At 39.9% G+C, this 20,081-nt stretch overlaps 2 protein-coding genes across 3 annotated transcripts in view; both read right to left on the minus strand.

The window, feature by feature from the left end:
- stx1a (syntaxin 1A (brain)) overlaps positions 1–11,982 on the minus strand; it is a 64,674-nt gene extending 52,692 nt beyond the window's left edge. For both annotated transcript variants that reach the window (XR_003692194.1, XM_028573543.1), the window contains exon 1: positions 11,556–11,982. Coding sequence is in view for 1 of the 2 variants with exons in the window: in XM_028573543.1 (XP_028429344.1) it covers positions 11,556–11,585 (30 nt within the window). In the remaining variant the exon portion in view is untranslated. The remainder of the gene's footprint in view (positions 1–11,555) is intronic.
- Positions 11,983–12,413: 431 nt separating this feature from the next.
- bud23 (BUD23 rRNA methyltransferase and ribosome maturation factor) lies at positions 12,414–19,457 on the minus strand. The gene is made up of 12 exons (XM_028573544.1): positions 19,253–19,457; positions 18,863–18,900; positions 17,081–17,176; positions 16,448–16,530; positions 14,992–15,088; positions 14,788–14,884; positions 14,635–14,685; positions 14,465–14,550; positions 14,203–14,248; positions 14,058–14,119; positions 13,066–13,155; positions 12,414–12,871 (listed from the first exon to the last, which is right to left on the minus strand). The coding sequence occupies exons 1-12, from the start codon at positions 19,298–19,300 to the stop codon at positions 12,817–12,819; spliced, it is 849 nt and encodes a 282-aa protein (XP_028429345.1). The 5' UTR covers positions 19,301–19,457; the 3' UTR covers positions 12,414–12,816.
- Positions 19,458–20,081: the final 624 nt, after the last annotated feature.

Below are 20,081 nucleotides of genomic sequence, written 5' to 3' on the forward strand. Positions count from 1 at the left end.
GTTTTCTTAGACAAAGTCAAAGACAGCAGAGATGGGAAGTAATGAAGTACAAATACTCCATTACTGTACTCAAGTAGATTTTCAGATATTTTTACTTTACTATTTATTTTTGTGCCGACTTTTAACTTTTACTCCTTACATTTTGAACACGAATATCGGTACTTTCTACTCCTTACATTTTACAAAATTGGCTCGTTACTTTAGTTTCACATAATTTCAGTGGAGTTGCCGTTATTATTTTTCGCTTCATCAATACCAAATTCAATCTAATTGGATGGGATTATATGTTGCACTTGATGCACCACTACAAGACGACTCGACAGATTCGGCCACATGCGTTTGCGGCAAATCATTGCGGTTTGATGGTGTTAACGTTAGCACATAGTAGTATGGATGGCGACATGATTGAAAATGAAGAAAACGGAGATCCCAGAGGTTCGGCAGACAAGCAGCAAGACATTCCCAATCATCCTTGGACTTATCTGAGAGTTTGAGATAGTAGGCATCAAGAATGACACCTGGCAAATCTGCTGCATAACTCTAAAAGTATGAGAGAGAAACTGGATCTGTGAATTCTCACAAAATCGCAATTGAATTTATATCGTCAGAATCTTATTAACCGGTCACAATAATCATATATATGATGTTTTAGGCCTATTGGCAGACATCCATTTAAAATGTAGGCAATGGCATAAAAAGAGCCTTTTTTCCATGTCCACTGAAGTTTCTCAGCTTGCACTCTAGTAACATCTGTGTGGTCCACGTAGCTTTGCATAAAAAAACGTTGTCACTCGCAAGGTTACTTTTACTTTTATGCTTGAAGTAAATTTCCAAGCCTGTACTTTGTTACTTTTACTAGAGTAAAGAAGTCAAATCAGTACTTCTACTTTTACCAGAGTATTTTTTAACACAAGTATCTGTACTACTTGAGTACGGGAAGTGAGTACTTTTTGCCATCTCTGAAAAACAGCAAGGTGAATTATCCAGAATAACTGAGACTTTGTTTCTGGAATGACATGTCGCTGTTTTAATTTTTGATGCTCTAACCAGGACAAACACATTTCTATTCAGCTCCACTGTACTGGTGTGGTAATAGAACTCTCAGAGACGGATATCACAAAACCTGGGCAAATAAAACCAACGCTATCTGTACGGCGAGATACCACTAGAAGTCAGTGAAAGTGGGTGAACTGACCCTTTAGTCTAAAACCAAGTCTTAATCTCAAACAGCTTTTGGAAGAGGTAAAGAGAGGCCAGTGTCCTTACTTTCCAAAAATGCCAGTGCTCACAATGCTCATCCTCACAAAGACATTTAACAGCAAATATAAACACAAAACCCTACTTATAAAAATAGCCATGGCTGTGCCTTCATCTGCTCCCATGCTCAAGCCCTAAGGACACTCACCACCGACAGGCTGAGAGATCTACAGTCTATATGTATCCAGGACCAGCTGGCAGTAACATCACACAGGAAAATTCATTTGCACTTTCATTTTAAGCATGACGCTGATGCTTGTATCCAAAGTGACTTTTTAATTCATAAGTTGCCAGAAAATCCAAACAATGACCATGATATAAGATATATATTCAATTTATCAAAATCAAATGGAGCATTGGTGGCACAGAGCTGATGCTGACACAGCAAAACAACCAAACAAATCTAAATACCGGTCCATAACTGATGGACTGCCCAGCTGGTCGGCTGACTGTCAACGTAAATGAGCGGCTGATGGAAGAGGAGGACACAGTGTAGGGCTATCGAGACAGTATAATTACACAACCAGGGAGCAGCGTGGGTGACAAGAGGATACAGGAAGTGATAGATTGAGCTGTTCCTTTCACATTACTGTGCTGTCTCCTCGCTGAGCAATCTTTGAAGAAAATCAACATTTGATTCAGGGCATACACTGATTTGTAAATGTCTGCAGATGTAGTCCACTGGAAAAAAAGATACATATGTATGTGCTGCATTACTTTCCCAACAAGCTCAATTGTTGCCTGTACACATGTATTCCCCTGGAGTACAGCACAACTAATTGTGGGAGAAGAAAAATCCATTCTTCTGTTTTGCAGAGACATTTGAGTTTGAATCTGGTACAACTGCAGAACACAACACTCTGCCTTCTGTATTTAATAATTATTTCAGCAACCTTAGCACTATTCACAAATGCCAAACCAGAAACCGACTTAATTGAGTTTTGTGTGAATTGTAAACACAACAACCTAATAAAGTAGAAGCAGCTTTAAAGGTCCCATGACATGGTGCTCTTTGGATGCTTTTATATAGACCTTAGTGGTCCCGTAATACTGTATCTGAAGTCTCTTTCCGGAAATTCAGCTTTGGTGCAGAACTACAGCCACTAGAGCCAGTCCCACAGTGAGCTTTCCTTAGTATGTGCCATTTCTGTGTCTGAAGCTATTGAGGAGGAGAGTGGGAGGGTCAAGGTGGAGGGTGGGGGTGTGGCCTTGACCAACTGCCACTTTTCTCGTTTGAAAGCCATGATGTCTCTCTCTCATGGGTGGGCCAAATTCTCTGGGCGGGCAAAGCAGAGAAAGGGGAGGTAACCTTGCTTGTTATGACCTCATAAAAAGCAGATTCCAAAACGGCTCATCTGAGCTTTCATTTTCTCAAAGGCAGAGCAGGATACCCAGGGCTTGGTTTACACCTATTGCCATTTCTAGCCACTGGGGGACCATAGACAGGCTGGGGGAACTCATATTAATGTTAAAAAACTTCATAAAGTGAAATTGTCATGCCATGGGACCTTTAAAGACCGTCGACTGTCCAATTTAGAATATTTCAGCTTGGTTCCACATCTCCAAATCTGGAACCAGAAAATTCAAAATTCCCAGCAATTCAAACACATCTGGTGTCATGCTCACTACCGGTTATTTCCTAGTTGGAAAAAGAATCATGGCAATTCGATTTTTGTAGGTGGGACTTATCTTCCTGTGTCAGAGCCACAAAAATGGTGACAGAGGAAAAAATGGTGACAAGTGTGGATGAGATCAAGGCTCTTGAATTGACATTAATTTCTTCAATCAATGTCATAAATGTTAAGTTAACTGCTGTAATTGCTAGTGCTACCCCAGCTTCTATGTTGACTGGAAATGACATCATCAGGGCGGCTACGTCACTCACTACTGATTGGTTACGACAAAACAAAACCCATGGTCCTAAACACAAAACAGCTAACGTGAACAATATCAGACTGCAAAATGAAGTAAGACAAAACGGTGATTAATGCCGCTTTTCCATTACATGGTACCTGCTTGACTCTCCTCGATTCTACTCGCCTTTTTTGGTTTTCCTTTACAAAAAAAAGTACCTGGTACCCTGTACCTACTTTTTTTTAGTACCACCTCAGTCGAGGTTCCAAGCGAGCTGAGGCGATACCAAAAGGTGACGTGAAAGCGACAGACAGAGGGTGTCCTGAACAAACCCGCCATTTTTAAATAGTTTAGCCAGCTGTGTTTTTTTTGCTGCCTCCAGCTTCATTTGAAACTAAATTTGTCTTCTGGCTGTGGCAACAACAACACACCTTCGACGTTCTGTGTGTGTGTGTCGCGTTAGGTCACTCATGGATGTATTAAGAGAACAGCAGTCACAGCAGTTTACTGCGGCGCCGCTATGATGACCAGCCACGCTAAGGCCGTACTAAAATCTGCAATGGATAACAGACGCACAGTGCGTTGAGTCGAGACAGGGCGAGTAGAGTCGAGGCGAGTTGAGCAGGTACCATGTAATGGAAAAACAACATTAATCTGATCATCAAGCTAAGAGTTTCTCAAAGTGGTCCTAGAGTCTGGAATTCAATCCATCAAATTTTGTAAACCTTTACCCCAAGACATTTCTCATTGCTAACGGCTACTATCCTTTTATTGTGAATCTCCATTAATAACGCTTACAGAGATTTAATCATCACTCTTTAAGGGCTCACATGAAAGGGCTCTTGGCTGGGTTTGCTCTGCAGGCACATCATTTTACTGTGACTTTTTATATGGGATTTTCTTTTGGATTTTTGTTCAAATAGACATACATCTAGTTCCTGCTTTGCATTCTAGTGAGAAACAGATCTGGGCCGAAGTTAACAGGGTGATTTTATCAGCCCTGCCCGCAGCGAACGGGGTTCAGCAGTAACACAAAGAAGAAGAATGTGGGTGGGAGAAGAGATGAAGCGCTGCCATCACAGCAGCACAGAGTCAAAGTGTGTGCATGTGGAACAATTTCCTTTTTTTCCCTAACAATCCTCCTCAACGTCCTCCCCCTTTAATCATCTTCCTTTTTTCCTTTCTCATTCTCCCTGTCCATCATTCTCTCGCCTCCTTCTCTCTCGCTCTCCTTCCTCCAGACTTCAGATTCACTACAGCAGCTGGCCCACACAACATGGACTTGGTTACCTTTGTCTTGCTCATCCCCCTCACGCCTTCACTTTGCGTTTCTCTTTTCTTCTTTAACATCTCATTATCCTTCCTCGAGACCAATTTATCCAACCAAACTTACACTTTAGATGATTTAATGTTGTGTCTGTCTTATTATTACCTGGTACTGAGAGAAATGTCTTGTTCTACTGTGTATTATTATGAATTATGGAATGACAAATAAACTTTCCTCATTCTTCCAATTCTCTTCCTCCTGGGTTTATCTTTTTCCCACATTGTATCCCTCTTTTGCTCTTCCTTCCATTTTCCTCAATGTCTTTCATCCCTCTCTGCCCTCTGCCTCCCTCACATCTTTCTAACCTATAACAATGTAATTACCAAAGTGATGACATTTAAACGCGCCTAAATACAAATTTACAAACTCCCACACAATGAAAGGTTAAATAATGACTTATGATGCGATAATAGCGCGTCTTTCCACAAATCAGTGATAATCAATTTCAGGCCAGAAATCAAAGCTCTGCAGCTGCCAGTTCTCACACAGATAACTCTTTCTGCTCCAGGGACCCAGAAGAGATGACTGACCTTTTAGACTAAATCGTGGATCCTTACTTCAATTTTGGCTTGTTAGCACATAATTGGCCAATGGGTATGGATAGGAATACATAAATGACATGCTGTTGAGGATTTTCATACACAAACTGTTTTTCTCCGGGCATGTGTGTAGGCAGTTGCGGGTGCTCTGTCAGTGTTCAGCTAGTGTATATCCTTGACTTCCAGGATTGCTCCGATGCTGCAGGAAATTCCGCCGGATGCATACATTTTCACCGATTTCTGTTTCTTCTCACTTTCTTTTTTGTTGGAATTTTAAACTCCGGTGGATTTATGAGGACTATGGTTAACTGCTCCTCAGATCTCTGCAGGGTAAATCCAGACAGCTAGCTAGACTATCTGTCCATGAGGATTGTGATTGGTTTAAAGAAATGCCAATAAACAAGAGCACGTTTTTCTTCCATCCCAGAATGCTGTGTGGAGAAGCCAGACCATCCTCCACTCCGCAGCGCATGGATGGTCTGGCAAAGCGAGACTAGTGTTCAGCCTTGCAGGAGTGGGTGAGAAAATGTCATAAAGCTTCAGTTGAACTTTAATGACAGATCACAGGCAGGGAAAAGAGATGTGCTGTCACCACATATGCCATGGCTTTTCCCACCCCCAGTTCCTTCTCCCTATTCCCCTGTGGGGTATATTCAGAGTGCCTCGCTGACCATGAAGGATTATGACAGCACCAGTGCACCACTAACACAATTATATCGTAGATATGGGGGAAATGTAACAGAGAGTGAGGAGGATGTCAAGGAATGGCAGCATGTAGAAAAAGAATCATCGCAGTAAGAGGGACAGATGAAAGCGCTGTAGGATGAGAGATGAGAAGTGCAGAGAAAAGCCAAGAAAAATATCAGAAAACAGAGGTGGAAAGACGCAGAGAGAAAAAAAAAAACTAAATATTGTTTTCCTTATTGAGTAATTTCCTTGATTCATTTATTAATGTTTTATTTTTAAAATGTCGGAAAATAGTATTTAATCACAATTTCCTAAAGCCCAAAGTAATGTCTTCAAAAATGCTTCTTTTGTCTGACAAACACTCCAAAACTTAAAAGATATTCAGTTTTCTATCACATAAGAAATGCAAAAGCAGAAAATCCTCACATATCAGAAGGTGGAACTGGGAAAATGTTTTTGCTTAAAAATGCCTTCAATAATTAATCAATTATCAAAGTCGCTGCAGATTAATAGTCTGTCTTTCAATTGACTAAACGTAAAAAAAACATCAATTGTTTTAGCAAATAGCTACAGTAGGAAGTATGATTCTTGTGCATCAGGAAGTGAGGAGGAAATAGTGTGACTAGCTGTTAGCCACAAAGGTCGCAGAGGAAGAACTTTGGAGTCCATGGATGGGTCAACCAAATGTCAAACTGCAGTCAAAATTGACTTCTTTTAACGATGTTTTCAGCCTCAAAAGGCAAAGCTCTAAAAGGCCACTGTACGGTACCTGCTCGGCATCAAACAGCAGACAAACCAACTAGCTGGTGAACATAGTGGAGCGTTCTCTCAGGAATTAGTAGACCAAATACAGAACTAAATCCATGCTGGATGTGTAGATAAATAAAACATTAACATAACAAGTTTGCCATATCAACTATAATAATTTGATTTAAACCAAATCATGATTTTGTCCTAACAAAGTAATTTTGTGGTTTGTAACAGTTTTGGTGGGAACTGACAAATTATGTCCAGCCGATCGAACCATCAGGTCAGAAAACACCCATATGTCCTTCTACGGGGCAACTCATGTCAAGTAATGTATTATAATATAGTAATGTAATGTATTTGGTTGTTTACTTTGGAGGTCTTGTTAGTTAAAAGAGTCTGTTTGGCCTCACATGGACAAGATGAAGCATATTATTATTATTATTATGAAAGATTATCACCCAACAAAGACAGACAGAGCTACTGATGGGGGGGCCTAATGAAGTCAGTTCATAGCCTTAATCTCCAACAATTATCTAGGATAAAAGGCGATATCTGCACTGCTAAAGAACCCCTCTGCTGCCATTGATTATGAGATGATGTAAAAGAAGAGGTCTGCACATTACAAATTCAATTTTAGCAGCGCTAACAAAGATGACCCAAAGCTAATTCTCCCACTGCAGATGGGGAAAGTTGATTACAGAATCGTCTTTTATTTATTATCAGGATATACATTAGCTGATGCCTCGGGAGCTGCTACTCTTTATGAGAAGCACGAGAATAAGCAACAAGATTTTACCACATGGTCAACACTATAAAACCCATCAGCAGATGTTGATTTCAAGGAACGCTCACAAGTGGAAGACAGCTCAAGAAACTAACATAAATACGAGCCATTATTTCATGCTTCACTGGATAAGGATAATGTACATAACTATTAGCAGCTGATATTGGAATTGTCACCTAATTTGCAAAGACAGACACATTTCTGGTGAATTTCCAGAGGGGTCACACTCATTTGACAGCTAAGTATTGCAATTATGCAGCCTCTATGTGTAGAATAATGTGTGTATGTGCCTTTCTTAATAGCAAGAATATAGGATGATGACAGCGCATTTTGCAGAGGCTTGAAACTTTGAATGAGGACCAATAAAACCTCTGACCCTCACGGCTCAGTGTTCGATTTAACAGCAGCCAACGTGGCTTTGTTCCCACACTGTTATTTGTGTCACTGACAAAGTGTTAGCAGCCAAGATCAGGTTGTGGAAAAAAGAAAAAGAGGTGATGGCATGGAATAAAGTGAAATAAAGGTGAGATGGATGTGAGGAGAAAAAAAGAGAAAGGATAATGAAAAGAAACAAGAGTCTAAGACACACCGAGTACCTGAGTCGATGCTCCACATCCATCCTGTTAGTTAATGTGTCACTCTAACGCCAAACAGGCAGTGACAGTGAGTACTCCCGCCATGCACACACACAAAGAGCTGCCTGAACCAATACTAACACTGACTAACAAAGCTGCAAAGAGAGGGCAGAAGGGAGAAAGAAAAGTAAAAGGGAGGACAGGAAGCCATCTGATAAATCACTGATAGGAAAAGAGCAAAGAGTAATAACGGAGGAACTCACCATTACTGAGGGGATAAAAGAAAAGTGAGGGTTATTATTAAAAAGAGACGGAGATGGGAAAAGAGGCAGATATGGTCAATCAAACGACAAGACATGAAGAAAAAAACGATGCTGAGCTGATAAAACGTCGGCAGATAAACAATCACATTTGATTGATTACAGTTCCTCCGTTGTGTGAAATCTGTAATAACCTCATCCTTATGTTTCCACCTTAGGTTTCAGAGCTTGAAGACAGCTGACGAACGCATCTTATCTGCGCCATCTGTCATTAAATCAATGCTTGGCCGACTGGGAGTGTATGACCATTTTAGTTATTGAGACTGACAGTTTTTAGGCAGCAAGCTAATGAAGCTACTGGAGGAGCAGTCGTACACAGGTGTTGAGCTCATATAGCTATGTGCATATGGGCAATGTTGGAGCAGAACCTGCACTCTCACACAAATATGAGCAAAACTCAATTCCCTGCCAAAATGACACATAAGCAGTAAGCACATGGGTGAGTAAACTAGCAGTGTGAAAACACACACAAAGACACAGAATCTGTAAAGCTCAGTCTTCTGGGTTGTAGGTGAAAATTAACACTTGTGTGATATCTGTGTAATATGTTATTTGAAGTGACATTATTTCACCAATTTTAGCAATTAGCAAAACGTAGCACAAAACGAATATTTTCACATGAGGACAACATTAAACTTTAAGAAGATTAACAAATCCAAATTGAACAAAAATGGTAAAAAAAAATAGAGATGCAACAATCCAATGATAAGCATCAGCCCTGATATTGGCCAGATGTCACCATCCACAATAAATACAGTGTCCTTGTCAATGTCATTATAAAATGTAATGTTTCCACTGTCACCATTAGGTGCATTAAGTCGCAGCGGTGAGGACTCAGTATCAGGAGAGAAAAAGTTGCATCAGTGCATTCCTTCTTAAAATCTAACATTCATGTCAAGAAAGCCTCGGTACTAGATTTTGTGTTGACAAAAAAAATGTCTTGTAAATTTTTACTTTCCTTTACATGCAATAAATGTGAAAAGTCTAACCCCAGTTATCCACATTGAACTGTTTTTTTTTTCTTTGGCCGTTCACAAGAGACCAGTTTACCTGTACAGGAGCTGTTTCCCAGCAACAAAGTTCCCAGGATCATGGGGCATCTAAATCTAATTCTTGGAGGGACTCCAAATCTTATTCAAAACTATTACAACTACACAATGGAGATAGAAAATGTAGTGCAAGGCTGCAACTGCACGACCTATTTCTTGCCACAAATGTATCCAAAAACTAAATGTTTGTACATTTATTTTTTTTATTTAATGACAATATTTCCAGAACAGCCGCCAACTTTTCCATCTTGAAAATCTGAAGCAAAGACCAATGACAGCCCAGCAAGGTATGTGAAAGCAGCAAGAGGTTGGTTTGTCAGCTTTAGGGTTTAAGATGATGATGAGAGAACTGCAAATTATCTATGCTATTTTACCGTTCTATTTAATGCAACCTTAACAAATCCCAGCAGGGTCATTTGCACAAGTTACAGCATTTCTCAATTTCAAATTTAATCTAGAACTCAAAATGTTTTGTTACCTATAGCTGAAACAACTAAATAAAACATACATAAACCTATCGATCCTTTAGCAAGCAAATCTGACTAAATTAGCTGGTTCAAGCTTCTCAAATGTAGCCTAAGCGTTTGCTACTTGTCACTGTCCCTTAAATATCTTTGAATTTGTACTATTGGTTGGACAAATGTGATTCTGGGAACTTGTTACTGGCATTTATCTGGTACAATAAATATATTAAAAGAAAAAGGCAGATTGAACAATATTGAACATACTTAGTTGCAGGGAGTCCTAGCGCATTGCACACTAGTTCAGAGCTTTTATACAACCACACATGTATCCAACACTGTGGTGTTGTAATGTGCTGCTTAGACCCACAGACATCTGCACGAGTCAAGAAAATGCATCAATATGAGGCTGCAAATGGAAAACAATATCACTCTAGTGCTGATGGGAAATAACAGTCTGTGACATGCAATTTACTTCAATTTTATTTGGTCTGGATTGCCTGAAATAGGTCTGGCTGAGGCCACTCCAGCTTCCATTTCTCAGAAGATGAAGGATATGATCAAAAATAAAAATCAGCAGCTGACATTCCATTGCTCTAAATCCTGAACAATATGGTTGAATTTGTGTTTCTCACGGAAGCTGGTGAGAACGATTAAGGCTCTCTCTCTTAATGGTACAACTCCATCCTCAAATATTGCGAGGAGGCCGGCTGGAGACACGCCTCTCTCAAACGCACGCGCGCGCGCACACGAGTCAGCATGTCTATAGAGGCCAATTCATAGCTAGATCTTCACTGAAAACTGGGAGTCGTAAATTGTTCTCTCTCCTCTCCTCAGTTAAACTGCCAATTACCCAGATCTGACAAGGCCACTTGTACTATCACAGCACGCACGCACACACACAAGCCAAAAACAGTTATATGCTATATCCTATAGTATACTTAAAAACGTAGAATAACGATTTTTAAGGCTCTATTTTTATGATTAATCTCTCCTATGATGACTCTCTCCACATGCACACAGCTTTATAAACTGCAGTAGAAATGTAAGGATAAGACAAAACATTGTTGGTGGTTAAGGTTTTTCAAATGTTTTTTTTTTAATAACCCGCAGAGGGCGGAATGGGCGAGCTGGGACCAATTTCAAATCACACACCCGTAGTTGGCCATATCGACCACACACACACACACACACACACACACACACACACACACACACACACACACACACACACACACACACACACACACACACACACACACACACACACACACACACACACACACACACACACACACACACACAGTTTGTATGAATATGGCAGGGTGGATCCCATTTTGCTGTCATACCGGGTTATTTCTGTGTGTGGTGGTGTATTACACTCCAAACATTTTTCAGTGATACAGTAGTGTTTCTAAAACATGGTTTCAAGGTCCCTCCGTCTGGTGCTGGTTCTGTATTTAAGCTTATCATATCAATAACCTGTAGATTAGATATGCTGTTAATATAGGAGTTCACTTTGAAGTAATTCGGAAAATGCTCAAATTGAAGATTGCATTAAAGTTATTGAACCTATGGAGTTTAAATACCATTAAATACAAAGTAATCTCCCTCTTGAGTCCCAGAGATGTAAAAGCCCTGGCTATAGTCCATGCTTAAAGAATAAGCAGGCAGGATCAAAGTGGAGAAAACGACTTCATGTCAGCTTCTTCACCCTCACAGTATTGCTTGGGAGCAATATGCGCCTGTTGCTTGTTATAAAACCACATTATTCCAGCCTCCATATCAGACCCCCGAGAGTCACAACTGTTGCTCAATCAGCGAACGCCGCTCTGTGGACCTGTTCTGTCTGCAGACGCTTTTATAAAAGGCTAATCTAAGGGTCTTTAAAACGCATCTATTCACATAACAGGTGAACGATGACATTTTAAAAGAATCAATCAGTAACTTACATGTTTAAGTTCTTGCATGCGGTCCTTCATGGCTCCGGTAAATCACTCGTATTCCTCCAGTTCCCGATGTCTTCTGGCTGTGTGTGGTGATGGAGCGGCGGGGCGGAGACCGACAGGAGGATGCGAGACCGACCGAGGAGAGGGTGCGCGTCTGGCGGAGGCGACAGGCGGTGATTTTCCCCCTTTGGTTTGGATGGTGGGACCACTTTACGGAGCCGGGTGACGCGCACTAAAAGGTGAGGCGAGGCCTTCCGCCGTTAACCCATTACACACCTTCAACTTCCTCTTCAATCCGCACTAATTGATCTTTCTTTTTATATGGCCCTCCTCTCCAAGTTTTTCCGTTAGTTCCGTTAAAGTCAGTCTGACATATTGAAGGCTAGACTGACAAGAAGAGAGCCCCTCAGAGAGTGTGGCTGAGCGGCGACACTGGGTTGGATTTGATTATCGATTGAGTAGGTTCAGAGATAACGCCCAGGTGGCTCCCATTGTGCCAAAGCGCACAGCGACCTCTGTCGGCTACACATGATGCGCACTGATACTGGGAGCAGCAAAAGATCTCGAAACGAATTTGTATATAATACACGAGCGACTTAGGAATGTGTCATACATTTGCTTGTACAGCTGCATAATAAAATATAAATAAGTTCCTTTAGTTTTCTTTTTTGCGATGCCTGCATATGTCCATTGATTTAAAATTGTATCAATTCATTTAGTGTATTTTCTTACTTAAGAGCCATTTTGATTACATTATCAACAGTCGACATGTCTTTATTAAATTACACAGGTTTTTTATGTACTATTCTACTGATAATAACAGTCTACATACAATTAAATAAAATGTGTGATAGTTGCAGCTGCAATTTGTCATTTTATTCAATTTTAAAGTTCATGTAGTTACATGTTCCCCTTATGACTCCCGTTTCTTTAACCTTCTGAAACGCCATGAACAATAGGTTTGTCCGGGGACAACACATAAATCTGCATGTATCATTTATTTATGAAAAGTACAAATGTCTGTCCATGTGTACTTCGTATCTTCCGGCCAACATGAACATGGAGAGTGCAATCTTACTACCATTTGTCAGAAAAGAAAACACTCAACCAAAAGTAAAAATGATTGGCCATTATAGCATTTTACTCTTTCATCTCATCCATTTGAATTTAAGAGTTGGAAGTCCAAACACTCTTCAGTTCGAGGGGTGAATGTGTGTGGGGTGGTACTGACAAGAGCTAATGAAGGCTCAGCTGCATGAGTCAGTTAGAAATTAGGTCTTCTCTGACGTCCAGTGTATTTTGTGTCGGCTCGAACCTCCCTGCAGGCCAACAAACATACAGCAGAGAGAGAGGAGGCGTCAGCAAGTGTTACAGAATACAGCTCATCAAGAGGGGATTCAGTTGAAGCTAAACTTAAGTATATTACATTATTTAGAGCATGAATATTTCAGCACAAGATAAAAAAATCCAATAGTTTGTCCTGAAAGAGTTTAAAACACTGTCCTGTACATACCGTCCCTGCCTTCTCCTCCTCTCCTTCTTCTCAAAGATCCAATCTCGCCCCTTCTTCGCCGATTTCCCCTTCATGTTTTTGAACCGGCATCTTCACAAAGAAATAGTGTGGCTGATGAGCTTATTTAAAATGCACCTTGTTTTTTGTGACAAACTACCCAAAAACTCCTCGCCTCTGATGCTAAATATTTCACTCACACATGCAGTCTCTCTGTGTAACCAGGAGGAGCAAGTGGAACATCTTTGTGTATAAGGGAGGAAAAACTGCCTGACAGGGTTTTTAGTCAGGCAGGACAACGACCCTTTTGAGATTCCTCTCGGTCTTCTGGCTTCATCAAGGCAAGTATGACTGAACCTGCACTTATCGAGGCCGAGACCTGTTTGCAAATGGCTGTTTTAATACAGAAACTAGGGATTGTCCTAGTCAGAGTGAAGTAGGGCTGCAACTCACAATTTCCTTGATTACTCATTCTGACCATAAAATGTAAAAACCAAATAGTGAAAATGGTGATCACAATTTCCCAGAGGCCAATATTTAAAATGACTTGTTTTGTCTAGCTAACAGTCCAAAACCAAAATAATATTCAGTATACTATCATAGAAGATAAAGAAAAATCAGCAAAGCTGAGACCAGCAAATGTTAGACATTACAAAAGAAGGACTCAAACAACTAACAAAAAAAATTATTTTCAAACAATTACTTAAAATGTATGCGTGTTAAAATCCTATACTTTTGAGGTATCTACAAAATGCCACATGCAAATTGTCAGCAGTAAGCACATTAAGAACAACTAAATATTTTAACAATTGGCGCTCAGATGGCCTCGGGCTGCATCTCATCACATTGCATATTTCTGAATAAAAACACACCAAACAAACAAATCAATCCAGATAAACTCTGGTGACCGAGACAAACTCTTCTACTCCCAACCATGTACGTAGTTTCATCAAACTCTCACAATTCCAGTGTCTGCCTGCTGTGAATATATTTACCTCTGTCCTGAATACTGGACCTGGTTTGAAACAGCTCGGTCTGATGTTTCTGTTCCCAATCCCTGAAAAGAAAAAAAGAGATCAATATTGTAGCTAAAATGAAACAAAAACTTCCCCAATATCCACTAACTCCTTTGTTTCTTACTTTGGGAAGGGCTCCTGTTACTCCAGCAAACAGACACAGGAAGAACCTGGAAACACAGAGTAAATCAGGCCAACCATGTAATAATTCATCACGAGGCTAATGTGACAAACAGTCGGGTCAATATAAATGTCATCATGTTCTAATTAGCCTTGTGTTGCAAGTACACTGTTGCATATTTCACAGGCCATTAAGAAGGAATCAATTGCAGAAGGCTGCAGCTGACCATGTCAAAATAAAAGCCCAGCCTCTGAGAGGTACTGACTTTTTAGCCTTGCTGCTGTTGGGGTAATCCACCACCATGCCTCCACCGAAGCCTGCCCTCATGGCCTGCGTCGTAATCAGCTCAAGCTATAGAGGGAGGAGAAGAAGACTGAAGGTAAGGAAAGGAATCAGCAGAAAACATCAGATTTTACATCCACAACTTTATTTCACCTGTTCTGAGTTCTCTGGATAAAGCTGGAAAACTGCACGTGCACCTCTTGACTAAAAGACAAAGAGCAAGGAGATGCTAGCAAAGGTCTTCATCGTAAAATATGGTATCTATCTGGATGTTTGGAAAGACAAACAAGAGTGATAAAACCTTACCAGAGAAGAGTAGAGAGTACTAAAGAAGGTGTAGAGTCTCTTAGGAGGACTATGTGTCCTCTTGTCGGCATTACAGAGCCACTGCAGAGCAGAAATACTGACACGGTAGAACGCAAAAGGTACATGAAAAACTGAGTTAGAAATTATTCAAAATCAAATTCAAAAACCTTGCTTTTTGTAACATAAGCATGCTTCGTTCTTCACCTGATGCAGCCATCGAAGGTGCCGGGTCGGAAAGGCATCCCCTGGCCCATGTCCCCCACTAAAAGGTCTCCCTCTACTTCTCTGTCCAGTGCAACATCTGTCACAGGCAAGACGGGATATGATCAATGTTTCAGAAATGTATCCACAGCCTCCTTTTAAAGTAAATGCATAAATAAACAAATGAACCAAACCTAAAAAATCCATGAGAAATCATAGAATTATTTTTGTGCAAAAGTTAAAATGTCACCCAGAGGGATAAGACAGAGACCTCGGATACTTGACTTATAAGATTGTATATAAATATGAACAAACAAAACAAATATAGCCCGGATGAAGGCAGGAAAGTCGAAAATGTTTAATTAAGAAAGTTGTGCAACGTCTTCTAAGTTTGATGGACTTGCATTGAAGCGGACATTGGGCTGCACCTCACTGTGTGTTCTTAAAGTTAGTTAAGTTAATAATATGCAAAGCAATCAAGTGCCTGGAACTTTATTCTTTTAATAAACTATGAATTTGTCTGATTTAAAAGTATAATATCACAATATCGATAGGGTGAGGCTATTTGCACGCCTGGTACAATTAGCAGTGTATGCTATTCGTACCCAGGTGCAATTAGAAATGAATGCTAGTCGTACCCCGCCGGTGCACACAGCAATGTGTTCTATTAATACCCCGTCTGGTACAAATATCAGTGTATGCTATTTGCACCCCTGTGCATTTACAGTACCTTGGCATATATTTACACACAGTTATCCATACTACTCATGTCTTACACCTTTTTGGAATATTATCGCCCTGACATTCTTACCCTAACCATAACCAATCCCACTCCTCTTGCCTAAACCTAACCAACCCAACCAGAGCAGGCATATTCAGGAGTCTTCCCCTACCACCCTGCAAAAAAAAGAAAAGTCGCGTTCGTGGGCCCTGACTTGCGCAATTACATACAAATGATCTAATCCAAATCACCTCACCGGGGAATTGAACTCCCAACTCCCAGACCAAAGCTCAGGGTTCTAACCACTAACCTGTAAGTTCTTATTGGCTGTCATACAACTGTTTACGACTTGGTGTCTTCAAGCCTCGGTTGCTAGGTAATCATACTGTATACAAAAAATAGGTACGACCTAACAAACTAAAGGTTGTATGCTTTCACTGAAGACAGAAAGCGCAACTGTAGTATCCATTTTCCGCTAGAAATTCAATTGTTATAAATGTTAGAGACAAAACTTTCCTAATATGCCAGTTTCTGTAGTCATGGAAGATGAACGTCCTCCATGATTTCGGTGCACGCGAGCAACGTGTTTTTGTTGTTACGTCACAGGGTGTGAATAGCTCAGCTGTGTGGCCGAGGCTATTCGTACCGGGGGTGCAAATAGACACTCAGATATCGATAACATACTGGTACATCATCTACCTCTTGCTTCTTGTTTAAATGTAACGGTGACAAACTAACCCAGCATTGCGGTGCTGATGTCAACTCCAACCCAGTAGTGTCCCTCCTCCGACAGGAAGTCTCCACTGAGACCAGAGCCGCACCTGAGAGACAGAGGACAGACAGTCACCCGAGTCCTTCACATCACAAACACACAAGATTACTGTATTGTTCCAGATCTTACAATGGGTTCTGTTAAAAAAAGGTCTTATGTGCCACACTGGTGACATGCAGATAGCCTGGCTCAGCCCTCCTATGTACTTGTGCTCAATTTTCCTTCAGTATATACACACCAAAGCGAAAAAACAATATCTATAAAAAAAAAACAATATCTATAAAAAAAAAACAATATCTATAGAGTGTTATTTTTTCCATCTACAAATTAGAGTACATTCAGAATGTTAAAGTACATATCACGATGAAGATAGATTACTAATGAAGCACAGTGCAGCAGAAGTCAAAGTTTGATTGATGTCTTCAGTGATGTAACAATACAGAATGTGCATCCTATTTAGACAGTGGCTAGTCTAACTGTGACCTTATTCATTTTAAGCTCAACTGAAAAAAAAAGTATAATTTCTTGCTCAAAAATTAGGTTTTATGAAGTTAATAGTGTAATACTGCATGCAAAGACAGTCCGTGTCACTCCCTCACCCCACATCTAGCAGGAAGCATGGCTGTCCCTCTGGCAGGTTTAAAAGCTCTACAGCTCTCTCGGACATCTGGGTCTGGATCTCAATCATTCGAGAGCTGTGAAGCAACAAAACACACACAGATATAAGTTACATTGTTATATGGGACTTCTGGCAACGGAAATACATTATGAAAGAAACAAGTTCAACCTTTAATAACACTTGTGTTGTCTTCGGGTCAAATTTAATTTTTGTTTTATGTCAGAAAATATGGGACGTAGAAATAAGCGCTGAAAATGTAAAGAAGAAAAATTTAACAGGACAAAACGCTGGAAAAAGCAAAAAAAAAAAATTTTGAAAAAAAAAGTGTTTTTTTCAGGGACAGGGATTTATTTATCTTTTAATCTAAAGGGAAAATCCAATTAAAGCAGAATTTTAAATATTGGTATACCAATGAATTTGAAGTGTATATCAATATATGCACTACAACCACAGACAATTCTCTCCTTAAGTTAGAAAGGGAGTTGATTATGTGATATATTTGAATTAGTGACTTAGTGACTAACTTTGCATTCTTTCATTTAGAGGTGTTGAAATGAATCAAATAATCGATGCATCGTGATGCGGACACGGACGATGCTGCATCGATGCGGTGGCTGACTATAATCGATTATATGAGGTTGCTCGTTAATTTCCCAGCCACGGCAAACATTCAAATGAAAAATAACATTCTCAGTAGCCTAACCCGTTTCTCAGACAGACAGACAGACAGAGACAGGCAGGCAGACATGCACACAGACAGACAGACCACACACAGACACATACACACACGCAAAACGGCTAAGCGGAGACACGAGGAGGAGAGTGCGAGAGAATCGCAAATCGAGAAGAGGAAAGAAAACACTGAGATAACGAGAGACACTAGAATAGTGAGCTTGGAGAAGATCTAAGTGGAGTAACGAAGCTGAAGAGGTGTACACTACAGCACTTGTCTAACAGCAGTGGTTTAGAACAAACGTTGTCCTAGTGTGCCTGGCTAAAGTTGGAGCCCACGGTGGAGAGCCGCTAATTCGGAGGACGCTGATGTCGGACCGGAGAGGATGACTGCGAGTTTCCCTGCTGAAGAGGACTCTGGTTACTGGTTTTCAATTTCGTGTTTGAGCTGTGTTTCTTGGACTAACTGTAACTTGGATTTCTGTGCGTTTGCTTCACTGAAGATAACGTACATATTATAAATAAATATTGCAGTTAGAATATTTGAAGGGTGTGATTTGTGTTATATGTTGTTGGTTTTTTTTGTTATTCAATCTAACGGCTAAATATTATTAGTAGATTTAAGTTATCATTCAATAAACAATACCTTTTTTGTTAAAGAGTGGTCTGGGGTCAGTTATTCCAATACAGCACAATAGATTTGCAGGTTAAAAATAGGGTATATGACTAATCCAAAATAGGTCAACCTTCATGGTAGCTACCTTAAAGAAACAAACCCAAACACCTCATCATTCCAGTCTAAAGTTACTTATTGCAGCTTGGGTATTGCACCAAATATCCTATATGGCTTTAATAGAAAAATATTTTTGACGCATCGTGATGCATCGAGATATCAAATCGAAGACATGATAATCGTAATCGAATTTTCACACCTCTACTTTAATTGCATGTTCAATCCAAATTAGTTTTATGCCAGTGTGCTTTCGGTAGTAAATACAATAGTGTCCTGAGTAAAATCATCATTGTAAAATGGTAGATTTCACCTACAAACAGGGAGAGGAAGCTATTCATAAGTAACACCCAGACTCACTTTTGAGAGTATTTCTTTGCCTCGGCTTCATTGTAGAACTGCGGGGATGAGAGCACATCAATAACAAATAACACTTTAATAAAACAGTTCAACAGTTCACGACATTGGCTGTCAGCTGACTTGCCCCAGTTTGTGCTTCTCGTGTATCTTACATTACATGTTTCATTACATCACATTCATGCATCAAAACATGGGACACAAAGTAACAAACTAGAGCTAATTACAATAATGAAAAAGAAGGGCTTATAATTAATTAGCCTATTATCCAGTCAGCGTTAACTCAGTTGCCTGTTAAAATGCTGCTACGTTCTATCCAGGGGACCTTTAAAAACAAACAGGACTCTACTGCTAGCCTAGCAGCTAAAAACTAGAACACACAGCGCCACTGACCACATCTGGAGGAGCTGAGTGTTCCGGCCGCCGACAGCTGGAGGTCATGGTTGGTTGTGTTTGTGTGCCGGTATCTGAAGGTGAAGGGTTATTTTGTAATATCAGTTCATAAACAAGCTAAAAGCATTGCGATAGCCGACGGTCCCACACGTGAAGAACAATGACGTCACTTGCAAGCGACGTAAGTACTTCATCGTCGAGTTTAATAAAGGCAACGCAGAAGTTTATATCGCCACCTACTGGGTAGATATTAAATAAAATATAGAAATTCTTTGATATAAATTAAAAATACTGTATTATTGTAATGCAAAAACATATCGTCCTCACATAAACTCTTTAGAGTTTATTCTTTATTTATTTTTTATCAACCTAATACAAATTTTAATAACAATATATATATTTGTTGTGAAAACTAAATAAATAAAATGAATAATAAATTAAATATACATAATAATATTGCAGGGAGGGAGAATGCAATAGGGCTTGGGAACCGGTCTTGGAACACTTAAGGGGTCTGAGGGAGGAAACGGAGTGATGGTCACTTATATTGATAATGCAGCATTAGCGGTTTCAAAGGGAATTTTTCTTATCTCTTTTGACTCCTGGTTTTACTTTTTGGTCTCTTAGTCCTGATATTTACTACGGTGCCTCATCATTATTGTATTCAGAATCCGCCAAATAATTACAATTGTAAGTTCTTGGTTGCTGCTTATTGTTATTGATGTTATTGTACAAATAAGAAAATGTAAAAAAAAAAAGTTGCTTGTATGAACAAATGTAGTCTGATCCCAATGTTGATCTGCAATAAACATATTTTCGAAAAAAATAT

This window comes from Perca flavescens, chromosome 3 (assembly GCF_004354835.1).
Source record: "Perca flavescens isolate YP-PL-M2 chromosome 3, PFLA_1.0, whole genome shotgun sequence".
Lineage (NCBI taxonomy): Eukaryota > Metazoa > Chordata > Actinopteri > Perciformes > Percidae > Perca > Perca flavescens.

Excerpts from the sequence above, each read along its gene's own strand:
- bud23 (XM_028573544.1), bottom strand. The coding sequence starts at position 19,300 with ATGACCTCCAGCTGTCGGCGGCCGGAACACTCAGCTCCTCCAGATGTG. Across the intron at positions 14,686-14,787 it reads GTACTCTCTACTCTTCTCTG|TCAAGAGGTGCACGTGCAGT; the intron begins GTAAGGTTTTAT and ends TTTGTCTTTTAG. Across the intron at positions 14,249-14,464 it reads AACAGCAGCAAGGCTAAAAA|GTTCTTCCTGTGTCTGTTTG; the intron begins GTCAGTACCTCT and ends CTGTGTTTCCAG.